General features: G+C 42.7%; 1 protein-coding gene across 4 annotated transcripts; it reads right to left on the bottom strand.

Moving 5' to 3' along the window:
• Window positions 1–520: 520 nt before the first annotated feature.
• Window positions 521–25507, bottom strand: CSE1L (chromosome segregation 1 like). Of its 4 annotated transcripts, none has more exons than XM_032705183.1 (25): window positions 25400–25507; window positions 23277–23372; window positions 22601–22743; window positions 20718–20819; window positions 20148–20293; window positions 19776–19866; window positions 19400–19507; window positions 18422–18514; window positions 17039–17206; window positions 16815–16944; window positions 16057–16122; window positions 14509–14711; window positions 13079–13163; window positions 12504–12565; window positions 11613–11749; window positions 11325–11428; window positions 10653–10750; window positions 9616–9766; window positions 8905–9113; window positions 8298–8395; window positions 8006–8091; window positions 7049–7130; window positions 6491–6637; window positions 5676–5907; window positions 521–5122 (listed from the first exon to the last, which is right to left on the bottom strand). In XM_032705183.1, exons 2-25 carry the CDS (start codon window positions 23359–23361, stop codon window positions 5033–5035), a joined length of 2916 nt encoding a protein of 971 aa, XP_032561074.1. In that variant the 5' UTR covers window positions 23362–23372; window positions 25400–25507; the 3' UTR covers window positions 521–5032. The 4 variants fall into 4 exon arrangements, with proteins under 4 accessions (XP_032561074.1, XP_032561077.1, XP_032561076.1 ...); XM_032705186.1 differs by lacking the exon at window positions 25400–25507 and adding an exon at window positions 24728–24846 and having other exon boundaries at window positions 4672–5122; XM_032705185.1 differs by lacking the exon at window positions 25400–25507 and adding an exon at window positions 24680–24699 and having other exon boundaries at window positions 4672–5122.
• Window positions 25508–26009: the final 502 nt, after the last annotated feature.

Below are 26009 nucleotides of genomic sequence, written 5' to 3'. Positions count from 1 at the left end.
GGCTCTGGACTGCAGGGACCGGGTTACACTCAGCTGAGATGTGAACACAGTACATACAGAATTTGACATCTTAAACAGGTCTTAGGAGCAACCTTAGTAACGTAAGAAGCTCACTAAACGTAACAAACTACAACTTAAATGCTTTCACCCGAATCAATATATATCTATCTTTAAAGAAATACAAATTAAGCAAACGCCAATGCTCTGATCCAATCTCCCACAATATAATATTTTTGTTTGGTTTTTTTTCGAAATTAAACATTTCCAAAGAAATCTTTATTGTCCAGCATTTGAATTATCCTGTCAGAATTACGTAACACATTCACCCGCCCACACAAAAGATTATTCTCTGCTATGACCAAGGAAAGTGTCCTATGGGATTAAAAAGTTAAGGATGATGAATTTAAAATGTAGTATCACTAAATGTGTTAAAGACAACCCCCTCTCCTAACCACAGGAGTTCTCACAGCCACCCTGCACACAGCCCCTGCCAGGAAAACACACCACGAGAAACCTTTAAGGTTAGAAATACTTTATCTCTCTTAATAGGTAAAAACACATTTCAAGTCACAGCGTTGCAACTCCCACAGCACCGTTCAGCTGCAGTCAGTAACTCCTGCCCTTGCTCAGCCCCCGGGGAACTGGATCCCATGGACTGCAAAAAAAAGGCTTCTGAGGTCCTGGGGAGAATCACAGCAAAACCCAAAGAGAAAGAAACCTCGGTATACCTAAAGCTCCATATCCATTTCTGCATTTAATACTGGCATGGATCCCAAAGATACCATAAAGAAAATACATCACACACTGAAAAAAAAAATTAAAAAAAAAAAATCAATGGACAACATAGCATTGAAAAGACATTCTCCAGCATGTAAGTATATAGATATATATCCCATATCACATTTAAACACTTAGTCATGTGTTCTTGTGGTCTCTTGCATAATAGCATGTGCTGTTAAGATGCTTTAATTATTCCAAGCCAGCAACAGTCACATTTCAGAAGGAAATGAAATTTCAGCTGCTGTGCAATCACCACTGCAAGGCTCAGTGTTGTCTGTAATGAAACACTCGTGGAGGATTTCTGTAGTAACTTATGTGGAGACAGGGAATTCCAAAGCGAGTTACAGTAAAAATTCAGGTTTATGTTCTCTTTTTCTAGAAAATTGTGAATGCCTGGGTATGTGTAAAATCTGCAGTCGAGACAAAAAGCATCTGCAGCCAGATCGCAAAACTGAACATAACTGAAGCAAATACACATGGAATTCAAAGGCCTGAGGAGCACTTTGGCACATGTCAAATAGCCAACACATTTGTTCTTTCACTGAAGGGCATTTACTCCTCTACCATATGAATCATTATTAATTATTCAAAAATGTTCCAAAAGACTTTTCCACTCTTCTTTGCACAGCAGCTTAAACAAGGACAGAGACTTTTTTTCTACATTACAATTTGTAAAATACTTTAAACTTTCATTTTCTTTTGTAAGGAAGCAGTACTGTAATGCCAGTATTTTCAGATGTTCATGGAGAAATCTGATATTTGTTATTCATATATTTTCTTTATTAAATACTTACTTCAAAATACCCCTTTATATCAGGCACAAACCCAAGAGTGTGAATTTCTCTTCACAGCCTTAGAAAATGAAAACTTTTTACTAGGACCTAGATGAACTAGCTGAGCTAAAACCCTGTTACTATGCTCTTCTGACACATTACTCATTAGTAATAAAATATCTTTTACTTTTTATTAAGATTTATTACTTTAATAATAAAGCAATTCTTCTGCTCTCATCTTGAATGCAATACAGCAAGTCCAGCTCGTGAATGAGAAGATTCCTATTTTGAGAGAGAACTTTTAAGCCTTCAGTCACTTTGCCTGAGCTGCCACCAGCAGCCACTGAGCCTTTCCTGTCCTGTGTGGGCCCTGCCACTGCAGCCCAGGCCCAGAACATTTCCTCTATACTACAGGAAAGGCAAGAATGACTTCATTTAAATAAGTAAGGGTAAAAGCTAAGGGTAAACAAAGCCTTTGTGCTGCTTTCTGAGAGCTGGGTGTCTTTACAGAGAGATTTCCCAGAGGAGCCGTGCCTGGAGCACCTGTGTGTCAGTGAACAACTGCACAGTTTCCAAAGCAAGAGCCTGGAATGGGAGAAATGCCTGTGGTACTTCTGCTGGGGGCTGGAAGAATGGGCACAGCTCTGCCCTCGGCTGCTGCTGGTTGATGGAATCCCCAGGTACCGAGAAACTGTCACTTCTAAGGAAGGATGAAGCTGTTTTCAGACAAAAATCAACGTCTGGCCTCATCAGAGAATTGTTGGAAGCAAATGTCTGGCTGAGAGGGTGACTCTCAGCACACAGGTACACAAAGAAATAGAGAAACAGAGCTTTGCTTTAGCATGTGCTGCCCACTGGCAGCAATGTTGGCAGTGTTGAGGCCCATTCACAGCCCAAGGAAACAAGACAACACACTGGTCTTCAGGAGGGTTTGGTTTTGGGGTTTTTGAACCAACAATAAGGTATTTCTTCTGTTACAAAAGCCTCAGAATATTATTTAGAAGCTGGCAATCCCAAACCAATCAGCAGGCTCTAAGAAAGGAGAGTAGACTAGAGTTCCACGGTGCCAAAAGATCCAAAACCAGGCACCCCTCTGCCCACTTCCCACTCAGAAAGAAGCAAGTAACATTCTCACACTTGAATTTGAATGATCTTGTACCATCATCAGCTGCAAGTAAAAGTTGGCTCCTTGTTTTCAGAAGTGTTTCAGAAGATCTCAGTGACAGGCAGGAGTTCACTACACTGAATTAGGTGCTCCCAGGTCCTCAGAAGGTCTATTGACACCAGGTGTTCCCAGCCTGTGCTTTCCAAAGAAACTGGTGTTTGCCCAACTGTCCAACACAGTCTTGCAAAAAGCTGTTACAACACGACTTGCATCAGCTTCCACCAAATGAACAGATAAACGTAGGTGGGACTTCACCTTCTGAATCCTGAGAACAGGAGGTGCCAGGAAGAGCAGGGAGGTCCCTCCTGGATGCAGAGAGGGCAGTGCTGATGGCACCCTAACTCACTGCCCTGAACACCCCTCACAAAACCTGCACAGCGTGCTGGCACTAAAGAACACGTCACCAGCGGTGCCACAGCCGTGTCTACACAGCCTGAGTTACTCAGCTCTGAGTCAACTGAAGGACTAACATGGTATTTGTTGATCTGATGTCACTTAGGCACTTATTCACACGGAATGTCTTTCCAACAATGAAGTCACACGTTGCAAGGAGTGCAAGACTGTGAACATCAAAACTCACTGATAATTTTCCATTTAGAAGAGCCAATTTTTCTTTGGCCATCTCTCTAACAGATTCTGGCTTCTTGCTGTGAATCCTGTCCAGTTCCATCCATGGTGGTAACTGTAAGACAAGAAACATCTGTTCCCTCACATCTCCCAGCAAGCTCTGAGTTTCTGAAGAAATGTGGCTTGGAGCTGCCCAAGTGAGATGGTCCAACGTGAGGCCCCGGCTGTCGCTCGGTGCCGCAGAGCCCCTCTCCAGCACAGTTACAGGGACACGGCCACCAGCACCCTTCCAGTCTGGTTCTTTGAGGATGGCAGGAAAAAAAAGGTCTGCAAGTTCTCTGTAGAATTGTTCTCCATAGAATTGTTCTCCATATTGTCCAGGGAAAAAGACAAAGCTGCACAGCCGTGCTCTGAGTATCCTTCTGGCCTGCAGGTTGAGGATCACGGCTCAGTAAACACTGACATCCGAGGCAGGCGCTCAGCTCCTTGCAGGTGTCACGTGTGTCCCTGTGGTTCCAGCCTGTCTGTGACATTCCTGCTGCCAGGAGCTCCGGACACCCGAACACAGCACAGTCTGTCTCAGCAGCACTAAGGCAGATGCTCTTCAGGATCACCCCAGCAGTGCTTCACCCTGAGCACTGCTTTCACTTCACATCTACCAACGAGGGCCTGACGCTCCCTGACAGACCAGGTAAAACAAACCTGTTGATGCTGACTCTTTTACTTTCATTTTCAGGCACTTAGTTATTATTTAAATCCATTATCTAACAGGCAACTCATTTCTTTACATACAAGAGCTATGGCCAGGATGCACTTCCAAGTACCAGGAAGAACTGAAAGACAGCTGATTCTGCCCTGTTCCTCCCTCAGCAAATTCAGCAACTTTCTTGACATAAGGCCCAGCTCCAACAGGCATTAACTAACACAAATACAAAACACCAGTCCTGATTCAAGTCACCTGCAGAATGTTTGTGGACAAACAACTAAAAAAATTCTGTCATGTACAACACTGCTTAATATCACATAAGTCTGCGACTTCACTCTTATTCAGGAGTTTTCCTGTCTCTTTAATTCAATTTATTCCTATCCCTGTAGGACCAGTGCTCTAAAAAGCACTCAAGAGTGACAACAGTTCTGGCTCTTCTCCCAAAGTTTTAGATCTGCTCTGTATGATCCTAAAATGTACTTAAACTACTACTTATAGAAAAATCCTCACAGTCCCACTATTTCATATTCTATCCTAAGCGTAAAACCTCTTTTTTTAAACCAACTACATTCTTCTAAAACAGTAAGCGCACAGTGACAGGCATTTTAAACAAGTACTTCTTATTTATTCACAATTTAGATAAAGTTTAAGGAAAGACAAAAGAAATACAAAGGACAACATTAAAATGAAAAGGAATTTTAGTGACTGAAGTGAGTTTCTACAGCCAGTGCTCTCCATACAATTCCAAGTATTATCCAAACACTGCAGATGCAGATTTCAAATAAAATCCCATTCCAAACCGCTATGACTACTCCCTTTGAAAATTAGACTGGGAGTGGAAGTTAGCCACCTTTACCTAGGAGTACACAAACCAGAAATCCTTTCAGTTTTGCCTTAAAGCCACATTTATCTTTTACAAGATGGGATCTGCAATACAATTTCAAGCAGCATTTTTCGTTTTGTCTGAGCTCTGCTATAAAAAAAGTCAGTGTCAACCTTCTGTGTAACAAACCAATCCTTTGATCTTGCTTGTGGAATATCTCAGAGCAGACTCACACTTGCAGCTTGGAGGTATCCCTGGAGATACTGCAACGCTTCTGCGTTCAGGCTGGTGCTCAGCATGGACAGAACCTTAAAGCACAGGACAGAGCAGAGGGGTCAGTGACACTCAGCCCACTGCCACACCCTGGTAATACACATGATACAAGGTCAGACACTGAGAGCAGCAGTTACCCCTGGTGAAAGCAGCTCATCTCTCAGGCAGTCTTTACTTGCTAAAATCTCGAACAAAACAAAGATACTATGGGGTAAGGGAGTTAACTGTGCACTCCACTTGTCTGATTTTATGTGAGCTGCCTGAATTTCCTGGGTACATGCAATTGAACTAGAGACAAGCATTAGTTATAAGCCATCAAGTGGGTAAACTTTCATTTTAGAAATGGCATATTTAAGCTTATTGCTAAACTAAGTGCTGTGAAAATAAGGCCTTTCTAAGGTTACTAAGGAAAAAAATCTCACAAAAGCTATGTTCCAATAAAGAATAAGACACAGCAAGATCCTGCATTCTGGTTATGACCCACTTCATTTTGCTGATTATCAAACATTAGCAAAGGGACCCATTCTCACAGGGGCACTCCTTCTCTGCTGAATGCAGCATCAGGATGCAAGTGCACGAGTCACCTACCCTGCCTGGGCACGCCGTAGACAGTTTGTGAAGAGACTGTGCCAGATGGATTCTAGGATTGTTCACCATTTGACCCACAGGATCGTGTTCTTTTTTCCCAGCAAAGGCCAGCTGGGAGAATGCAGTCTGGTAGCCTGGAGTATCCTCGATGTCAATGAAGTGCTCCTCGTCAGGGATTGTGTCATCCTCGGGCAGCTCAAAGAGGCCAATGAGGGCCTGCAGCAAAGGAATCCTGGGTGTAGAGAGGGGAGGGGAACACTGGAGCACTTAAAATATGTTAGGACAGGCTGTATTTTACAAGAATGCTCCAAATTACTTGGAACCCTTTATAATTTAGCCTTTGCAGGTACTTGCTTAGCTACTGGAAGTGTAAATGTCCAAGGTAAGCTGGACTAGAACTGTAGATCTGTGCACTTTACAGGCACAATGGAGGTGTTTATATTAATAGCATGAGCAATATATTATCAGGTCAAATATTTATCAGGTAAAGTCGTCATGAAACATATCTAAGGAAAGCAATTCTTTTCCAGATTACAACTTTCCCCTAAGTACATTAAAAAAAAAGTTTTAGTCCAGGGATCCTGGACTGGATCCAGTTATTGTCATTACATTCAGACTTCCTGATACCCTAGACTGCTGGACTGGCTTACAATCTTCCCAGATAGCTTTCCCCAAAACTGCACTCTCAAGATATTACAATCTCTCTGTCAGGCTGTGACTATTCTCAGGTCTCCTGACTGTAACAGTTACAAGTCAAAACTGGGTCTAGCTTTTCAGAAAGAACACAAGCTGAAAGAAAGTAGTGTACTTCCTACCATAGCTTGGTGTACTCGGTGTCCATCATGGGAGGACATTCTGTTAATATTTTTGTAATGCCAACAGCACAGATTTTCTTCTCAACTTGTCCAGACACTTTCTGGATTTCAGGAATTATAATTTTCTCCAAAACCATTCCAAACATCCTATTATGAAATTGAGAGAAAAAGTATTAGAAAGCCTTATCAGCCTCATGGTGACAGAAGAAAACCAGAACCAATATGAATCACTAGGAAATAGAGAACACAAGATAATTTGTTAAGATGCTGCCCTGTTGCAGTAGACATTTCAAATACAACCTTTTTGCAAAGGATAAAAGACTTTTCATGACCTGCTTAGGAAATCAGTAACTTGAACTATCAATGAGGAACTGTGGGCAGAAAATAAGAAAAACTGCTAGACAAATAAATGAACCACAAAAGGAGAAACATCTGGCCAGTCAAATTAGTGACAAACACAGTTTGCCAGTTCGGCTAAAGAGACAACTCCTTCCTACTTCAAAGATAAAAATTACACAGCAATCTTAAATACAACCCAAACAAACAAAACATACTAACTTTGGCTGTATGCTGTCAAATATCTCCTGCAGAGCTAATGCCCCATATCTTATGCAATACAAGTTAATGAAGACGAGAAAACCTGTAACAAGAAAAAGCCCAAATTAAAACTCAACATGAAAACAAAAGAATAGCTTTAGAGTCAGCAGCAAAATACATTCTAACAAGTTTTTCAAGGGGATAGAAACTGCAGCCTTTATAAATGTTCACTTCTAGTGAAGTACATAAACTTGCTGCCTTGAAGTTGGCCTAAAAACTGCTGATCTGCTCATGTATCACAACACTTAAAAAGTTAAACACTGAAAGCATTGCTTTCATTTTGTTTGTGGAAGACCATTATGAGCAACCTTGTAATTTCTTGCTCCTATCAGGGGCATTAATCAGATTTTATAGGATTAAGTAATCGACATTGTCATACTGATGAAAATATTTTAATGATATTATCTCTACACAAGTTACACAATCTTCTTGTCTATGTACTTCAGTAATTGGCCACAGCTTTGCCAGTTTAACGTAAAACCTTTATAAAATAACTTTAGTTGTTTAAGGCAAAAAATGACACAAAAGCATGGAATATTTCCCAGTAGTAACAGAAACTCCACACAACAGTGGTCAGTATTGCTATGCTGTGTGAGAGGGAAAGTTTGCTGCTATTAGCTGGAGATTAAATGGACACACTTTCAAATAATTAACACCATCACACACACTAGCAAAGGAAGAGGACTACACAAGTCTTGTCCCTTATTTTAGCTCCATTATCTCCATTTTCATGAAATAACTGTCACCTGCTGTGGCGACTGCCCCTTATGCCCCCCTTGATTATAGAAATAATTTGGAGCAAGTCCCTGGAGTCACCAGAACCCCTCCATCCGTGTACCCACAGGACACTTGATCCATGCAGCTGCACACTCTGAACTGCTGGTGTCACACTGCAGCTTTGCAGAGCCAGGAACTTACTTTTGATAAACTTTGTTGTTTTGGAATTTTGAAGTCTTTGGAATAACAAAATGAAGATCTGTTTCCTGTACTGGTCAACTGATTCACTGGAAATTTAAAAGAACAGTTATTCAATTCACACTAGGATTTTACTGACGTCACTTCACAGAAAACATGTATAAAATTGTTCAAATCTATTTGACTGATAAATGTGACATTTCTGGTTGTGAAGATTAACATTTGGCATGATTGTACACTTCATAATTAAAGTCTAAAGAAGTTAGTTTTGAATATAATTTGAACTCATACTCACGGAGGCATATGCTCAATGATACTGTTTAGAAGATAAAAGCCTTGATGATCATTAGCTTTAGAGGCAATCAACTTCTGGAACACACCTAACAACCCAGGCTGCAAGAAAAGCAAATATAAGACTTTAGACAACTGTTCTTCATGTGTGATCTACCAGAAAGTTGGCCCTTACTATCTGAGACATACACCAAGGCAAAGGCATTCATAACCTAAACCAGGATTCTGTCTCTGCAGTTGAGGACAAGGACATTTTGGCTCCTTCTCACTCACTCTTCTCAAGACTGCTCTGAACAGATCCCCTGAGAGTTCTCCTGATCCACATGTTCAACACGAAGCAAAGACAAGAAAACTGTGCAAACTTATCTACTTGTAAAAACTGAGTGCAGGAATTTTCCATCCCAGCCGACAGAAGCAGGACAGCCCAGGATTCACCTTACCCACGGAACGCAAAAGCGCCCAGAAAGCTGCACTCAGAGCGTTTGCCTTTCTAGGTAAGCACCACCAATGTAAAGCACAAGCCCAAATTGTGCAGGAGTCCAGCTGCTGAACTAAAGCACAGCTCCTCCCAGCTGCCACCCTCCCAGCCCCGTGTGAGGCAGGGGACCCACGATCTTGTCGGCGGCGGCGCTGGCGATGGTGCTGGCCCCGCGCTCCAGGTACGCCTGCAGCAGCCGCACCAGTGGGGGGATGTTCCCCGTCCTCTCCCAGAGCACTGGCTGAAGCAGGTGAGGAAACAGTGCCATGTAGGATGATGGGATTTCATTTTTATGCATTTCCAGAAGTAGGGACATCACTTGGAACACATACGGAATGAACTCTGGAAGAGAAATGATGACGTTTACCGAGTCAGACAACACGGTCACTGTCAGTTCCCAGGAACCACATAGCTACTGACTGAACCCACAATAATATGGTATTAACATGAGGATTCCAGCAAATAAAACACCAGAGAAATGTATCACTTCCCAAATTTAATTATTCAAAAAACTGGCAAACATTGTATATATTCGCTTTCTATTTCTTCTACCTATTAATGTTTCACAACACAGAAAACAAACTACTAGAAAAAAGGCAATATAATTAAGTAGAATAATAAGAGGCTTTGGAGTAGTGATTGTTAGACATTTTAAAAACACAATTTGATTAAAAAAGAAGTGAATGCTGTTGATGTACCCTATGGAACAACCCAAATGCTTTCGGACTGTGAAAGTGCTGTGTCCTCCCCTGGGCTTCCTGTGCTACAAAAAAAATCCTGCCACGAGGTAAATCCCAGCAAGCAAGTGCAGTAAGAGAGCCCAGGCACTCCCTGCTGCCATTACCTTGCACATCATTCTGCAGGATCTCAGTGAACACCAGGAACAAGGCCTCCTCAAAGCTCCCCACGGCCTCCGGGTTCGCCTTGCACGTTATCCTGATCGACAGGCAGATGGACTCAAACATGTAATGGTTAAAGTGGGGCTTGCTGGGATTCTGAAAACAAGTTATAAACACACAAATCAACCCAAACTTCCAACTAAAGTCACTTATTTGGTTAAATGTATTTTCTAGTTCAACTGAAGAGTAAAGTGACATTTGGAAATAAGGATACTTATAACTTCTTTATTAATATGCTTGTGACGTTAATTCCAGAGATAAAAGCAAATGTAAAAACCTTCAAAGCATAAAGGAGAGCTTTTTCAATCAATATTTTAAAAACATGTGTTTTTTGAAAGCTCTATATAAATTAGCAAACAGTTAAAATATCACAAAAACTGGAAAAAAATTATTTTTCAATCCTTTAAGTGTCCAGTCAATTCTGTATTGAACACTTCTTATATGCTGCAGCTGAGTTTAAACTATACAGAGAAGTCATTGTTTGGACAGTTGATGAAGGTACTCTAAGGCATTCCCTAATGTTAATGGTTAAGAATTAGCCCAGACATAACAAAAAACTAAGAGATTTTTACCCACCAAAACCAGGAGGGTAATTTATTTAATTTAATCCCACATTTCAATGCCAATATTTAATACCAGCTTCAGAAGTTTCACGGGAAAGGAATAACAGAGTTGTGAGAAAAAGAGATTATTGCAATGGTAGCCTGTGCACAAGCAAACATTTATACCACCACAGACTAGCATTACAGAGTGAGTTCATATTCTGCTTCCAAATTTCACACGAGAGCAGGGGATGATGATTCTAAAGTATGTCCTAAAAGGAAGGCAGTACCTCACTGGAAGACTGTTCCAACCTAGTTTAGTCAGAAAATACTGAACTCCTTACAGTATTCTAACAGAACACCACCACCAAGGTATACGTAAGTCTTCAGTAAGACTGCTCTAAAACACAAAAGGTGACCCTTTTGTTCTGTTTCTTTACCTTACTGACAGCCAGCAGTTTCTGTGTGAGCTGTGTGATGACAGAAGGGATGTATGGAATTATGGATTCCTGGAGCAGAGAAAAACTCCTCATGATGGCTGCAAATAAATGGAAAGTATTATCTTCTGAAGACAAAATACACTTCTGCCATCCATCATATGCCTAAATCCTTTACCTTTTACTGTAAAATAGGATCCCTAGGAATTGGGTACAGTAAGAAAGAGGAACTGCTGCAAGAACAATTAATCTATAACCATGACAAAGGATAAAACAGAGCCTCATTATTCCCATTCTACAGACTGTACTCAGAAGATTAAGCAACTTTGCCAAGACCTCCACCTATCCTGGGCGAGTCTCAGATCTCAGCATCCTGTGAGCTATGACCAGATCTCCTCCTGACACTGCCCAGGTAGCTGTCCTGACTACAGAGATTACCACTTGAGAAATAATTTACCACAATACCATTATGTTTAGTATTTCTCTTTGGTACCACAAATTTAGTCAAAGATGACTTGATACAGCCTGGTGAGTAACTGCAGGCTGCGTGGACCTGTTCAGCATGTCTGCATAAATTAGGTTTTGCAAATAAAAGTGTCAGGAGCCTATGACTATAAGCCCTTACCTCAAGTTAACAAAGTTATTCTTACACTGCAGAACTCCCAAGGCATTTACCTTTCATAATGTATTCATTTTCAGAGGAGCCAGGAAGCGTCAGCGCTTTGAAAAGGTTTGTTAGCAGCACTTCTACAAACGGAGCCATTTCTGCAGCTGTAATGCTGTGAAGGCAAACAGCTCTTTAATGATGAAATACAGCCACAAACTTCAATTTGGGATTGAATATACTGTAATATGCTGTATAATAATGTAATACTACTAAATGAAAGATCCCCTACGGATATTTTTCACCCTTAATGCACAAAACCTACGTAGCAGTGGCTGTATTTCTGCTTGAACACTTACAGGGTAGTATTATTTGTCCCCCTCATGGTAAACAGTCTTTCAAGAGCATGGGCTGCATAAGTATGCACCACAATACTTTCTGCTTGGAGATGATTGATTAGGAGAGGAATAGACACCAGCAGCTGTTCCTTCGGTACCTACAAAAACATAGCAACAAATTATACATATGTTAAAAAATACAGATGGTCCAACACTGGAGCACAACTGAGCCCATCAGTGACACACAGAGCTTGGCAGAGGCAGGAATCTTGGAAGGCTCCTCCAGTGCTACATCACACCTTGACAACCAGGAGGTGCCTGTTTCTCTCATCACGTCCCCTGAAGTGATGCACCAATGGTGCATTTCATTAACAGTAAGTGCAGGTATTCCTAAGGGATATTTCCCTTCCCATTTTACTTTGCCCTTAATGGGGAATTAAAGAATATCAAGCTTTTTAAAAAAAAAAAAACAAACATGGGTATTTCAAAAGGAATTAATAAAGGTAATCTAAAATTTAGAAATAATAGTCAATATATTTTCTTATTGCACCTCACAAATCAGAAAAGGTAAAGGACAAAGTTGCTGTGCTCTTTACCATCCACTGCAATGATAGGAGCAATTGAGCATATTTAGACTAACACTGACTTAAAAAAGTCTGAGTGTGGCAGAACTAAGCAGATGAGATGTTCAGTGTTCCCACAGCATATGGAGAGCATACAGACTACATGTTAATTGGATATTTATAACAATATCATTTACTTTCTAAACTAAAAATTCAGCATGAAGTGCTATATATGACTATCAAACACCTGTTGAATTAACATATGGCCAAGTGTGATAAATTAGGCTTGGCAAGTATAAAGTAACAAGCTACAGTATGTTTTCACCATAAGAGTAGAAGAAAAACTTACTTGGTTTCTAAATATCATGATATATTTGATACCATCTGCTTTTAGCACAGGGAATTCATTCACTGAAATAGAAAAACATGCAAACTTTGTTGATACTTTTCATACAAATGTGATTACTGAACATATATATATAGAGGTGGCATTAAGTCATCATTTTCCCCTTCAAAAATAATACAGACAGTGTTTTTCTATGTTGTTTAGTTCCTGCATTTCTGTATGGGCACTGTTAGAATATCAGTTTTGGTACAAATCACACCCCAGGACCATTAAGAGTAGGGTCCAACTTTTTCAGATGAAATTTCCCCTCCTGGCCCCAAGTTTAAAAGCCTCCAACTACACATTTTGAGACAACCCACTAGGTTTTGAATATAGTAAGATAATTGTTGAAGCATAAAATAAACTATTTGCTTTAAATCTAGACATGTATAACCTCACATAACCCTGAGCCAAGTGTTAACAGCCTCTGCCTTTGAGATCAGGCTGATACAGGAGTGCTTGAAACTTCAGGAACAGTGGTCACTGTCAAGGTTCTGATATATCACAAAAATACCATAGCAAAATTAACATTAACTCACCAGTAGCAGACTTTAAATCAGGCTGAATGTGATTCACAAAGAATTCTGTCAGATTAACAAGTTCATTGGCTTGGGTTATTCCATGCTGGAAAAATGAAAAACAAACCAACTCTATTTTTTAGATGCTGATATCCAACTAATTTTCTTACTCATTTTTCTGTGCTTTTAATAAAAGGAATCTAAAGCATGCATGCACATGAGGAGACTGTTGAAACTGCATCTTTTGAGAGAGTCATCCAGTTTCTTTTGCTTAATGTTTTTAGTGTCTTGATTTCAGCTGCAGCACTTCTGAGGTTCAAAGTTACCAGTTCTGAGTCGAGGAATAATACCACATAACAATAATAAACAGCCAAAATTTTGGATCAACAATATCAGCATCTTAGCACTTTTTTTTTGGTGATAGGCTTTTTAAAAAGGGGAAGCTTAGGACTCAAAGTCCAATTGAGAATTAGAGCAGCAAAATAATGACAACTTAGTTTTATCTTAGGAAAAATGCAATGTATTTTTAAACCAGGATTTTCAGGTGGCTATTTTCCAATGAAGTGTTCTAGGTGATGTTATCCCATATTTACCACTAAACAGCACAGAAAAGGATGCACAACTTTGCAGTTTCTCAGTTGCTAGCAGGCTGATTCCCATTACACATCACTGTTAATAACTACTGCTGGGCAGCAGAATACACCTGGCTTCAGGAAAAGACTGAGAACCTTCAGCACAACTGCATAAAACACTGCACAGTGTGTTTTACTATGTTTGTCTCAAATCTGTCTTACAAAGCCACTGAGCTCTGAACTGTAACAGCCTTCAAAATATGTATATCAAAATCTGTTCTGCAGGACATTTGATACAATGCTCCTGTTTCCAAATACAGGTGTGGCTTTTCAGTGTCTCCAGATGATTAGTTGCTTTCTCCCCAGAAAAGTAATGAGATTCATTTCCAGCCATCATTACCACTCACATGCCATCTCCAAATAATAAAGTATTATTCCTCAAGTAACAGGAAACATTGGGAAATATCACGACAAGAACTCAAGAGCACTTAAATTCCTTCTAATCTGTTGAACTCTTATGATCATCTTCTGGAAAGCTCTATTTGCCTTCCATGGCTTTCAGACTCTGGCTTGGGACCACTCAGAGCTCAGAGGTTCCAGACCCAAGCCAGTTTTGTTTTTCTCTCTCTGGCTGATCCCACGTGCTTGTCAGGCCCTGCCCACAGTCACACCAGGGGCTGACTGTGCCCTGCCTTCCCCAAGGTCAGATACCACCAAATTGGCACAGGATTATGTGATGGACAGCTTTTAATTCATCAACATCACCCACTGCACGGGCAGTTACTCTCATTCTGCAGCAGCTTAAAATGAACTGCAGGCTTCATCTACACCATGATACCTGAATGTACACAGATCACAATGAAGAGAATGTAAAAGTACCTTCTGTGTTTGAGCTTTGGATGCCAAAGACGTAACAAGGTAAATAGCTGCATCTTTGTGCTTCCAGTTAACAGATGGATTCTTTGCATATTCTTGCAGCATAGAATTAACATAGCCAGAAAAGATCCCTGTCACGGGTCCTTCAAAAAATTTGCACAAGCCTCTGACCAGATCACAAGCTGCTCTGCGCCTGGTGTCAATATCTGCATGAGAACCAAAGATTCTTTGGACAGGGGAAAGCACACAGCTTTTCATGTTAATGAACACAGTAATCAAAACATTAACAGACAGCTTCTCAAATTACAGTCACAGCCCATGTTAATTATTGCAGCCCTCCCCACTGATGTGTACACGCACACTGAAGTCTCTACTCCCTGTCCCAAGAGGACTGTTTGCACACCCAGAACAGACACCCACCCATGTGTTCACAGCTCCCCTGCCCTGAGCAGGGCACCCAGGCTCGGGGGATGCTGCTGCCCTGGCACCCTGCACCCAAGTGTAGGAGGGAGTTAATTTTCTCCCAAGCAGTCCATATGGTGCTGTGTTTTGTACCAGTGACTAAAGCTGCTGGTAACACCCAGTGTTTTGGCTGCTGCTGAATTGCTCTGTCACAGTGTCAAGGCTTCCTCTTCCTCCTGCCCTGCCTTCCCAGCTCATAGGCTGGGGCAGGCAAGCAGGTGGCAGGGGACACAACCTGGGTAGCTGATCCAAGCTGACCAAAGGGATACTCCATGCCATATAATGACATGCCCAGCAACAAAAACTGAGGGGAGAGGATTTTGGGACAGGTAGCCACTGCTCAGAGACAGGCTGGGCAAAAGTCTACTTGTGGGTGGTGATGAGTCATTGACTTCTCTCCTCTTTTCTTCATCTTTTTTTCACTTAAACTGTCTTTATCCATCAGTCTTCTCACTTCTACTCATCCCACTGTAGCAGGGTGGAGCACAAGCCAGCTGCTGGCCCACCACATCTGTAAGGACATTTTTGTAAAAAAAGCCCAAATGCCAAAAACAAGCAAACAAAAATTCTGTTTGTTTCAAGAGAGGGGAAAAAAAAAAAAAGGTTTTGTGGCCTTTCATTCAATTTAGTGACAGAAGAAGCAGAAAGAAAGCCAGTCAATTCAAATGCAATAGAGGACATTAAAAAAGTAATCTCTGAAGAACACAAATACTTCCTACCTCAATTCTGTTTCAAAGCAGAAGGAGATAACAAATAAAAGCTTTACAAACACCTAAAAGGCAGACAATACCAGATAAGAATGATAAAATATTTTCTTGAAAAAAGTTCAAAAACGTATTCCTTGAGTTTTGTCCTCTGCTCACAATCCAATTAAGGCAAAAGCCCTATAAAAACACTGTTCAAAACAAAGACACTGTGACAGGCATATCGTGACAGCAGACTTGATCCAACACTGCAGAAAATCTCTTGGGGGGGTGGTGTGTGGAAGCCTTCTCAATTTCAAAATAAAGTTATAAAAGCTTCAGTAAATATAGCTCTTTAGAGCTATATTTGAAGACCAAGTATTCTTAGTATAAATCTGTGGATTACCAGATCCTTCCAAATCCCTTCTTATATATTCTTCAGAATTATCTTCAAATGCTTCTTCATCAGCCGCTGAAAATATAAAATACATAGAAGTTTAAATGCTGAGGTCTCTGGTTTTTATGTAAAAGGGTGTATCATCATCAACTTCCTAGTTTTAACGAGGACTGTTCTGTAACATTAACACAAATTAATCAGAAATATCCAGCCAGACTAGACTGTTAAGCTTGCTCCTGTCTCACAAATTAAGTCTTTCATACTCACGAGCCAATGTACAGATTTTTTTTTTTTTTTAAACCAAACCCAAAACCTCTAAGACATATTCAACACCAGGTGTATTTAAAAAAGGCTTCCAGAGTAACAGACTTAAGAGAGAGCAGCTCCTTCTCACTGCAATACACCTTCACTGCATTTTAAATACCAGGATCAATATGAGCCCATCCAAACCTGGAGAACTAGACATTACAAGGCCTGATATTCCTGCCTATTTAGGCTCCTTGAATTATTCTGATACTCATTTTAAGCACGGAAATTTATTGCTGGCACATGACCTAGACTTCCTACACAGGGATTTCGACATGAAAAATTAGGTATATTTATACAAGTCTACAAACCCCACAGGACACTCTGCTGCATAAACTTGGGCTTGAATCCATCACTAAAGTACACAAGGGGGAACCCTCGATTCTTAGTCCTGCAGAGCAACTTGTCATTATAATTAGATTTTGGTTGTGCTCTCGAAAACTTAAGTCTCCAAAAGTTACCTCTAAATTCCATATTGGGAACAATAACTTTTTCACAGATGCTTGTCAATGTATTCTGGTCTTCAAACAGATGCTTGTAATGTGGTCTTTCACAAACTGAGGCCAGAAACTGGATTGCATTACTGACCAGCTGCAGCACCACAAACAGAACACAAAGCTTTAGCATGACTGATCAATTTATAATTCATTATCAAACTTGACAAGATCAGCTTATAACAACTCACCAAGTCATATTTCACCTCCTGGCCTGTCGTGACTAACAGATTCCAGATTGCTGTTACAAAACGTGGCAGGTAGGGCTGGAATTCTTCATCATATTTTTGAGCATATAAAGCAGCATTATCACAAATTTGTGATTTCAAGAGCTCCAGTAATCCAGCTTCCTCTTCATCCTCACATAAAACAAAACTAAGAACTTAAACATCCAAACTTCAACATTACTTCAACATTAGAAGTATCCATATATTTAAAGGGATTTTATGGTGTTCTAAACAGGTGAAAGAAATCCCTCTCATGTCCCTAGAAGTACTGTAGTTTGCTGGTCTGTACCCCAACTGCTCTCCAAGTTATAAATCATACCTACATTTCAAATCAAGGTACTGTGCACTTTAAAACATTCAGACCCAGTAATTTACACGAAATTAATTTACAAATGTAATAGGAAAAAACCAACACAAGGCATTGAAAAAATATGCTTAGAAGACATTATATCGTGATACTTTAAACTGGAAGAGTTGTAGTTCCCTCCCCTTCCCCAGATCAGCACAGGTGCTTGTGGAACCACAAAGTGAATTAGGAAATTGAGCTGGAGTTAAAACCCCATCCCAATCAACCACCACCCCAGTTCTGTGTGCCCCTCTCCCCTCCACCCCCACCTTTCAGCTTTAACATCTCTCCCAGTTCAGCTGCACCAGTGTCTGTGCTGGGAGCAGACAGGAGAGGAGAGCAGCAAAGCTCCTTTTAGCAGCAGGGTAATAAAGCACAAGATACCCTTCACATACCTCCCTATGTGCTGTCAGGAAATTTATAGAGTTGTTTTGGCTCTGTCAAGTGGCAAACTACTGTGCTGTGTCTGGAAGACCAGCACTCAAAATGCACAAGGCACGCACAAAAATAATTTGAGTTTTGATAACCTGGTATCATCTTTCACTTGGGAAAATTACTAATTCTTTAGTCAGACAAAGACAGCAAATGCTAAAGTACTCAGGGTTGTCCTGCCCTCTGTGTTCAACTGGTTCAGGTTCTTTATACCCTGTTTTCTAGAACACTGTGCATGAACCAGCTGAGGCACAGAAAACCTGAGCACTGTGATGCCGATGGTCAGGTCACTTCAGCAAATGCCCTTGAAAGGATCGACTCACTGACAAGTATTTGTAATTTGATTTCTGTGCACAGCTGGGGCATACCTATAACTGACATATAGCTTCAAGAAGTGGATCTCAAATTCCTTAGACAACAGAGCAACTTCTCTTAAACCTCATTATAGCCATTCTACTCCTTTGTTTGCCCAACCAAGAAAACATTGCATTGTTCAGAGTTAGACACAGGTTTGCAGCCAACCCTCTCCCCTACACAGAGGCAAACCAGGAGGTTTATGCAGTACTTACATCAGTCTGCAACAGTTTATTATCTAAGGTTAAAAGACTATGAAAATTTGTCATCCACGTTTCCATGTTATCTTCAAAAAACTCTGGAAGATCCTGTGAAGGGAAAGCATAAAACTCCATTTTAATTTCTGACTGCACTGCTTAGATAACACACCTACACTGTAAGCAGTGCATCCACCTTATAACCTACTGAGGGACAATAATCTGAGGAAAACAATCTTCAAAGTGAAACACTACTCCCTCCTCCTCCCAGATGAAAACGCTCTGGAATACAATGATTTCCAAATAATCTATTTGCTTGTACCCTAAACAGCTCATATTTTTATAACAAATTAACCTTATTGCCTCCTACTCTCTGAACAAGAGAGCACAAGTCCCTTTTAACTCCAGCTTGTTCTTTTGCCCCCTGTGGAAGGACAGCCTAAGGAATCTGGGCATGGTCACACTTCACAGACTCATGTTCATGTTGAGACACTAAACAGATGTCACCCAGCAAAGGAGCTTTTTGCCATTTTCCATATAGCACACTTATTAATGTCTGAAGTTTAGATCTGATTCCAAACCCTAACACCCCACACTGCTCCCAGAATTACTTCCCACTGCAGTGGAGCTACTACACGTAACAGACTTGCAGCTACAGGACCAAGTTCCTGTCAGCACAGACACGTTTATAAAGGAGCACAGCGAGTACAAACTCAGCCATTTGACTCCTGCCTCTCCCAGCTCCTATTCAGGGCCCCCATACAACCCCTCCTTGTGGTGACACCAGCTCAGACTCCCCTAAACTTGTGTTCAGACAGGGCCAAGCTAACATGTTAATTAACCCCAGCCCTCCTGTGCCTTCACTCCAGTGCTGATGCACTGTTAACTGTTATTTGTACCATAAAGCATGGCCTTAAAGGCTGCCTCAAATGAATTCTACAGTAGGAGCATAGCAACTTCATGAGATCAAAGCAAAACCATTAAAAGGAGATTCACCTGAAAATTTAAACTATAGAACAGCTTCGCAATTAGAATGAGAGAGGAAAAGAGAACCTTCAGGGCACTGGCATCATTTGCATGTGTGCTGCAAAGTTCAATAGTTGCCTAGAAAAAAAATGCAAGATCCAGTCAGGTACAAAAACCACATCAACAAAAGATATTGAAGTGTCATGGGACTTTCTTGTTTGTTTAATCAAAAAATACAGTTATTTCTCCTCCCCTCATCAATCCTGTTAGGTCTCATTTCATGACTTCGGCTTGAACTTCATTAACAGCTTCAAAACAACTATTCTTGAGTTTTAATTTTACAGCCACCCACAAAAAGCAATTCAGAACACTAAACTTGTTTCAGAAATGATTCAACAAGAAATACCTTAAAGAGATTTGTCAAGGGTAAAGCAAAGGCATCAAGAACAAGTTTGATCTCTGTCCATAATTCATTTGACTTAAATTCATGGCGGTACCTGACAAGTGAAACACATGAAAAACAGAATTCATATTTCACATTTATTACCAAATTAACTCACCCAGAATTGTTTTGTTTGCGCTGAACTTCGAAACAAACACAGCCAAGTAAACAAGAACTAAACAACATAGTTCAAAAGCACGCGAGGTGTACAATTTGATAACCACTTGAAGGCACGTGCAGAAGTCACAACTGTAGACTTGGTAAATCTCCAAAGTTAAGTCCAACAGCTGAACAGAAAGTTTACAATCCATCCACAACCCCCCTTATTGCCAGCACCTTTTAAACAAAGAGTGAGCGGTGCGAAGAACCCCGTTGATGACGTGGAAATCCCCGCTCTGGAAGCGGTTCACCATCTCTGTCAGCAGGTCTGGCCACTTCTGAGGAAAGTCCTCCCGACCAATAATACTGATGGCATCACTTAACTGCAAAGGAAGTGCAGCTGTCACGTGGCAGAACAGCACGGGAATCACAGCAGTGCCAGCTGCTGCAAACATCCCAGAAAATGATGCTCGTTCTTGTCAGACTCAAAAACCATTGGGTTAAATATCTACTGCTTTTCACCACAAATACAAAACCCTCACTCTAAGTTCAATGTGTACACACAGTCTCACTTTCTAGAATTACTGTTCAAGTGCCTAATGTTAGAACTTACTATAAGATTATACAGTAATTATCTTAAAAAAATACTAAAATAGGTAAAAGTAGCTATAACAATATACTCCAAGTCATTTAGATCAGCAGGAGCTCACTGGTAAGGGAACTGAGCTCTGCAAATAACCAAAGTCTCTAGACGTGCTTTGAATATTCCCAAAGTCTCATGGATATAACCAGGAATTGGCATATTACCTGCTTTTGAATTTGTTCTGGGCTGCTAAGCATCAAGGGCACTATGTTGGCTTTAATGGCTATCCTGTCTGATTCACATATTTTGTTTGGTTCATCCTCGACCTAAAATGAAAACAATAATTAAGTCATGAGCATATTCAGTATACTCCAGGCAATGAGTGATGATCAGCATTTTCAGTAACCAACAGCTTATACTGATTTATGTAACTATTACGTTGCTGAAGAACTTAAGAACCAGACCTGTTAGAGACACTGCCTGCAATGAATCTGAAACAGCAGCACCTGAGAAAAGCTGAAAGAAATTATGTCTTTCTGTAAAACTTTGAACTAGTTTCTTCCAGCTGTCCTAGGGAAGCTCCAAGAAGGGAGGCAGGACTCACTGCTAGGCATTTAGAGATGAGGACAGAGGTGGTGGAGTGACCACCAACAGCAATTCCTCCTAAGGAATTACTGAGGAGATTTTTCAAAGAAATGAAACCTTTTTAAAAGAAATGAAAGGCAGCAGACAGTGTGTATTCTGCACATACTTCAGAAATAAATTAAACCCAGCAAGGTCTTCCCTGGCTCCAGCAGTGCCCTGTATATCTGCCTCTCCAGGCTTGAACAAACTGAAGTCCTTGAATAGGCAAAACCCTTTTACTGAGCTCTGGATCAGTGAAGTTCAAGGCTGTGGAATTAAACCCCGTGATCGAGGCAAGCCAGGCCTATGGCTGCATTTTCTGTTCAGACAGCTGCTCCTGAAACAAAAGCTGCCAACTTTGGACAACACAATGTGCTTGAAGCCGCAGAGCAATCGGAACAGCCCTCGGGATGTACTCCCTGCACAGCATCTCCACCTACTTCAGAACAAAACCCCATCCTGAATTACATCAGCAACCCATAAAAAGAAGCCACTTACAACTTCTTCCACAACAGAACGTTATTTCTACTTAAAATACACCACAGAAGATGCAATTTGGGAGAAATGACTAAGAACACAGAATCACAGCTAGAAAGTTCTAGAAATGTCATGGCAGACTGAATGTGCTCATGTTATCGAGCACAGCCAGGCCCAGGACTGCTCTAGCTCCTCAATGCTGGTGTGATGGGGAGGGCAGAAACCACATGCCAATTTGGAAATAGGTACCAGCTAAGATGAAATGATAAAATATTTCAGTTTCTCTGTAGTAAAGAAACATCTGCTGTTTTTCAGACATATACAAACAGTACTTTCAGTGAACTACAAGCAGTACCAATTAAAACCTCTCATCACTCGAGAAGTTCAGCTCTCAATGCAAGATTTCTACCAATAAATAAATTTCATGAATGCTGAAAGCTCTGAATCAAAAACATTTCTGTCCTCTTCAAAACAAAGGATAAGATGGGACTAAACAGCAGTATTTCTATTTGATCACAACAAATACTTCCAAGTGTTAAACTGGCAGGGCACCAAAATAAACTGCCCCAGACAATTCTGTGCCCCAGCAGAGAAGAAAAGCTGGTAACATCACCTTGAGCTGCAGGGCTGGCTGGGGATGTTTGTAACACCCTGACAACAGACAGAGGCCCAATGGGCCAACTCATGTGGAGAAACACTTCATAATCATTGCAGTTCAAATAATATCAGTCAGTTAAATGAGCTTTAAATATTGTGTTTCTGCAAAATACTCGTACAACATTAGAGAAAAATATTTGTTCATCATTTTATCAGCCAGCTCCAGTTTTGTTTTAACAGGATTGACTCCAACAGCCCAGGTTTTAGTCCCTTCTTACTAAGTTACACCTTGACTTTGTTCTCTTAACTCTGCCCTTCCCAGAGCACAGACACACACACTGCTCAGGGCCACTGCAGAGTCTCTTATTGTACCCTCAAGGGATGATCAGCTACTCACTAGGATACCTACAATTCTCCAGTTCCTTTTAATGTAATTCTTGAACGTTACAGATGCACAAACTTTGATGACATTTTCCTGTGATTTCTCCAGCAGCGTTAAGAGCAACAACGGATAGTTCTGGCTTCCTTCCACGGACTCGAGGAACTTCTCAGCTGCAGGGGAATATAAGGGGGTCAGCAAAAGCTGCTTTCTCTAATGGGAGTCCTACCACTCCTCAAATGTCTCTTTAAAAGAACCAACACACAAACACTTCCCCAGAGCTTCACAGGAACAAGCCTGACAAGAGGTGCCACAGCTTCGCTGCTGCTGAGCCCTTCCACACTCCTGCCACCACCAGCAGCTCTCAGTTCCCTGCAGGATGGGGAAACATTGCCTCCTCACCACTTGAAAGCCCTAAGCCAAGAGAAATAAATCTTGGCTTATTGTGAACAGCAGTGCTGTTTTCAATAACAACGGTACAAAAAAAGAAAATCAAGAATACAGAAAAATAAAATCACAAAAAGCAAATAAATTTATTTATATTTATATCTATCCTTCTTTAGTTTTTTTGGGGGGAGTTGTTTTAAAAGGATACCAAGAACTTCTGCAAAAAGGTTATTGTATAAACATCCACAAGTTGGCTACACACAGACAGAAGAGCCAAAAAGAAACTGAACTTTTTTGATCACTCGTGAGAATCACTTACCAGGACGCCTTATAGCAGGATCTGGATCTAGTGTTTTCTTTAGATACTCAGTTAAAGTTTGTAAATTGGCATCACTCAGCTCCATTTTGGCAGAACCTAAAACCCACAAGTAGTTTTGTTACAAGCAGAGATCAGAAAATCTGTCCTAAAGCTACACATGTAAAAGCAGATCCCACAGAGGCCACACATCAGCCCTTTCTGATGACACCCCAGCCTGTGAAGGAGCCACCGTGCACCAGGCACAGGAAACATTCCACTTCCCACTCCTCCAGCTACAGGTAACTGCTGCTGCCTGGGTTAGGGACCCCAAACTCCAGAAGAGGCTCACACAGCCAGCAAACATGAACCAGGAACAGCCAAAAGATCATCTCCTGCCCGTTCAGGACATCAGGAGTTTGGTCTGGCTTTTCAGAACTGCTGTCAGCCCCAGAAATCTGCTCCTGGTTGAAAAAGTCCTGCCCTACATAACTGTAAATAAAACAATTCAAAGTGTATTGAAGAGTCGAGGTTTGTTTAAAAATCAAATACTCAAATTATCAAAGAAAAATGTCAAAAGAAAATACTTTTCTATAAAGAGACAAAAGACTGTGTAAAGCCAGAGCATCTGTCCCCCCCATAAAATTAGTTCAGACTGGGGTGGAAGTTAACTCAAATGCACTACTTATTACAGAGTGACTCTGTGCAGTAAGTCTATAGTGCTCCTCTCCAGTAATCCTCCCACACACATTCCCACGCATACCACAGTGATATATTTACTTCACAGCTTTAATTGGAATAATTAATACTACAGTAACACTCCAACAGCAAGTTGTGCTTCAGTGGACATGCTGTTGGTCAGGACATCACCATCAACCCTGCCCGTCCTTCCTGCCACCAAAAGCACAGTTCACTGTTTACAGATGTAACAAGGAAGCAAAGATTTCCAGTTTTCCTCTGGAGTGTCTGATTAGTAAGATTGACTGAAATTCACCTGTCCTATTCTGGAGTTGGTTTATGCTGATTATCAGTGCAATACTGTTTTCTTCAAGCACATTTGCAAAGGTAGTGAGCTTTACTGACACAGTTTTTACATCAGCTATGGCACCTATAGAATTTAATAAGACAACAACGGTATTTTCTTGATTTAAATGAATATTAATGAGGAATTCAGATCCCAATATATATTGTACAAAGTAAATATCCCCCTCGGGCGTCCTGCCTCTCGTTTCCCTTCCTTCCCGGGATTTAGTCGTCCATAGTCTTGTTCACCAATTCACATCCACCAGCAAGTTTTGACCTGTTACCTATGTACGCTTATTTCCTTCTCTTCCCCTAGCTCTTAATGTTTGTTTCCCCCTACAAAACACGTTGGCTGTACTTTAGCTGGAGTGGTACAATGCTCTCTGTCACCTTATGACACGTGCCTGCAGAAAAGGCCTCGGAGAACCCCTAAAATGTGCTTAACGCATCACCCACTTTGGTCAAATGAACGCCGAGCCCTGATGGAGAAAAAAACCCCAGCCGGGCCGAGAGCGGCCTGCCCGGGGGATCGCACCGGGAACGGCTCCCGCGCCCGTGCCGAGGGTCCCGCGGGCACTTCCCGCTGCCCGCCCGGCTGGAGCGGGAGCGGCCGCGCCGCTTTCCCGCGGGACGAGGCGGTGCCGGGGCGGCCCGGGGCTCTCCGGCGGGGACCGGCCCCGCACCCTCCCGGCCACTCCCGGCCGTTCAGCCACGGCCGGGTCGGGGCCGCTCCGTTCGTCCTGCCGCCGCCCCGCTGCCACCGCCCAGTGCGGTGGTGTCCCCGCAGGGTGGCCCCGGGCCGGGCCGGGCCGTGCGGGGGCGGCGGGACCGGGCGGCCCCCGAGCCCTCACACTAACCCGCTCCCCTCCCCCTCCCGCCACCCCGGACTGGCAGCGGCCGCAGCCAACGAGGGGCGCGGGCCGTGCAGGCCCAGCGGCCGCGGACCAATGGCGAGCGGCGGGGGGCGGGCGGAAGGGCCCAGCAGGGTGCGCTGCGCCTCTGGCCGCGCCGCGGGCCCAGCGCCGAGCGCGGCGCGGAGCGCAGTTGGCACGGGGGCGGCCGCGGGGCCGCCGGTGCGCGGGGACACCCCAGCCGCAGCAGCGGGCGGCCCGGCCCGGCCTCACCTGGCGGCTCCCCCCAGCGGCGGCGGCGGCGGCTCCGAGCGCTCCGGCTGCGCTTCACATTCAAACCGCGGGGCGGGGGCGCGGCGGCGGCTCCGTGACCGCATCGCGCGGGGCGGTGACACCGCGCGGCCACCCGGCCAATCAGCGGCCGCGCCGGCCCCGGGCGCGCCGCCCGCAGCCAATCCGCGCCGCGCGCCCGCCGCCGGCCAATGGCCGCGCCCTTCCCACAAGGCCTCGCGGCACCGCTCGCAGCCACCGCGGTCCCGCCGCGGCCCGGCCCGCGCTGGGAGGAGAGAGCGGGACACGGGGTATGGGATAGGGACACGGGGTATGGGACACGGAGAGAACGGGACACGGGATATGGCATAGGGATATGGCATAGGGACACGGGATATGGGACACGGAGAGAGCGGGACACGGGATATGGGACACGGAGAGAGCGGGACACGGGGTATGGGACACGGAGAGAACGGGACACGGGATATGGCATAGGGACACGGGGTATGGGACACGGAGAGAGCGGGACACGGGATATGGGACATGGAGAGAGCAGGACACGGGATATGGGACAGGGAGAGAACGGGACACGGGATATGGGACACGGAGAGAG

This window comes from Chiroxiphia lanceolata, chromosome 17 (genome assembly GCF_009829145.1).
Source record: "Chiroxiphia lanceolata isolate bChiLan1 chromosome 17, bChiLan1.pri, whole genome shotgun sequence".
Lineage (NCBI taxonomy): Eukaryota > Metazoa > Chordata > Aves > Passeriformes > Pipridae > Chiroxiphia > Chiroxiphia lanceolata.
The sequence above is the reverse complement of the archived record's forward strand: the minus strand, read 5'-3'. Positions and strand labels throughout refer to the sequence as shown.

Excerpts from the sequence above, each read along its gene's own strand:
- CSE1L (XM_032705183.1), bottom strand. The coding sequence starts at position 23,361 with ATGGAGCTGAGTGATGCCAATTTACAAACTTTAACTGAGTATCTAAAG. Across the intron at positions 22,744-23,276 it reads TCCTGCTATAAGGCGTCCTG|CTGAGAAGTTCCTCGAGTCC; the intron begins GTAAGTGATTCT and ends ATTCCCCTGCAG. Across the intron at positions 8,092-8,297 it reads ATCATTGAGCATATGCCTCC|TGAATCAGTTGACCAGTACA; the intron begins GTGAGTATGAGT and ends TTAAATTTCCAG.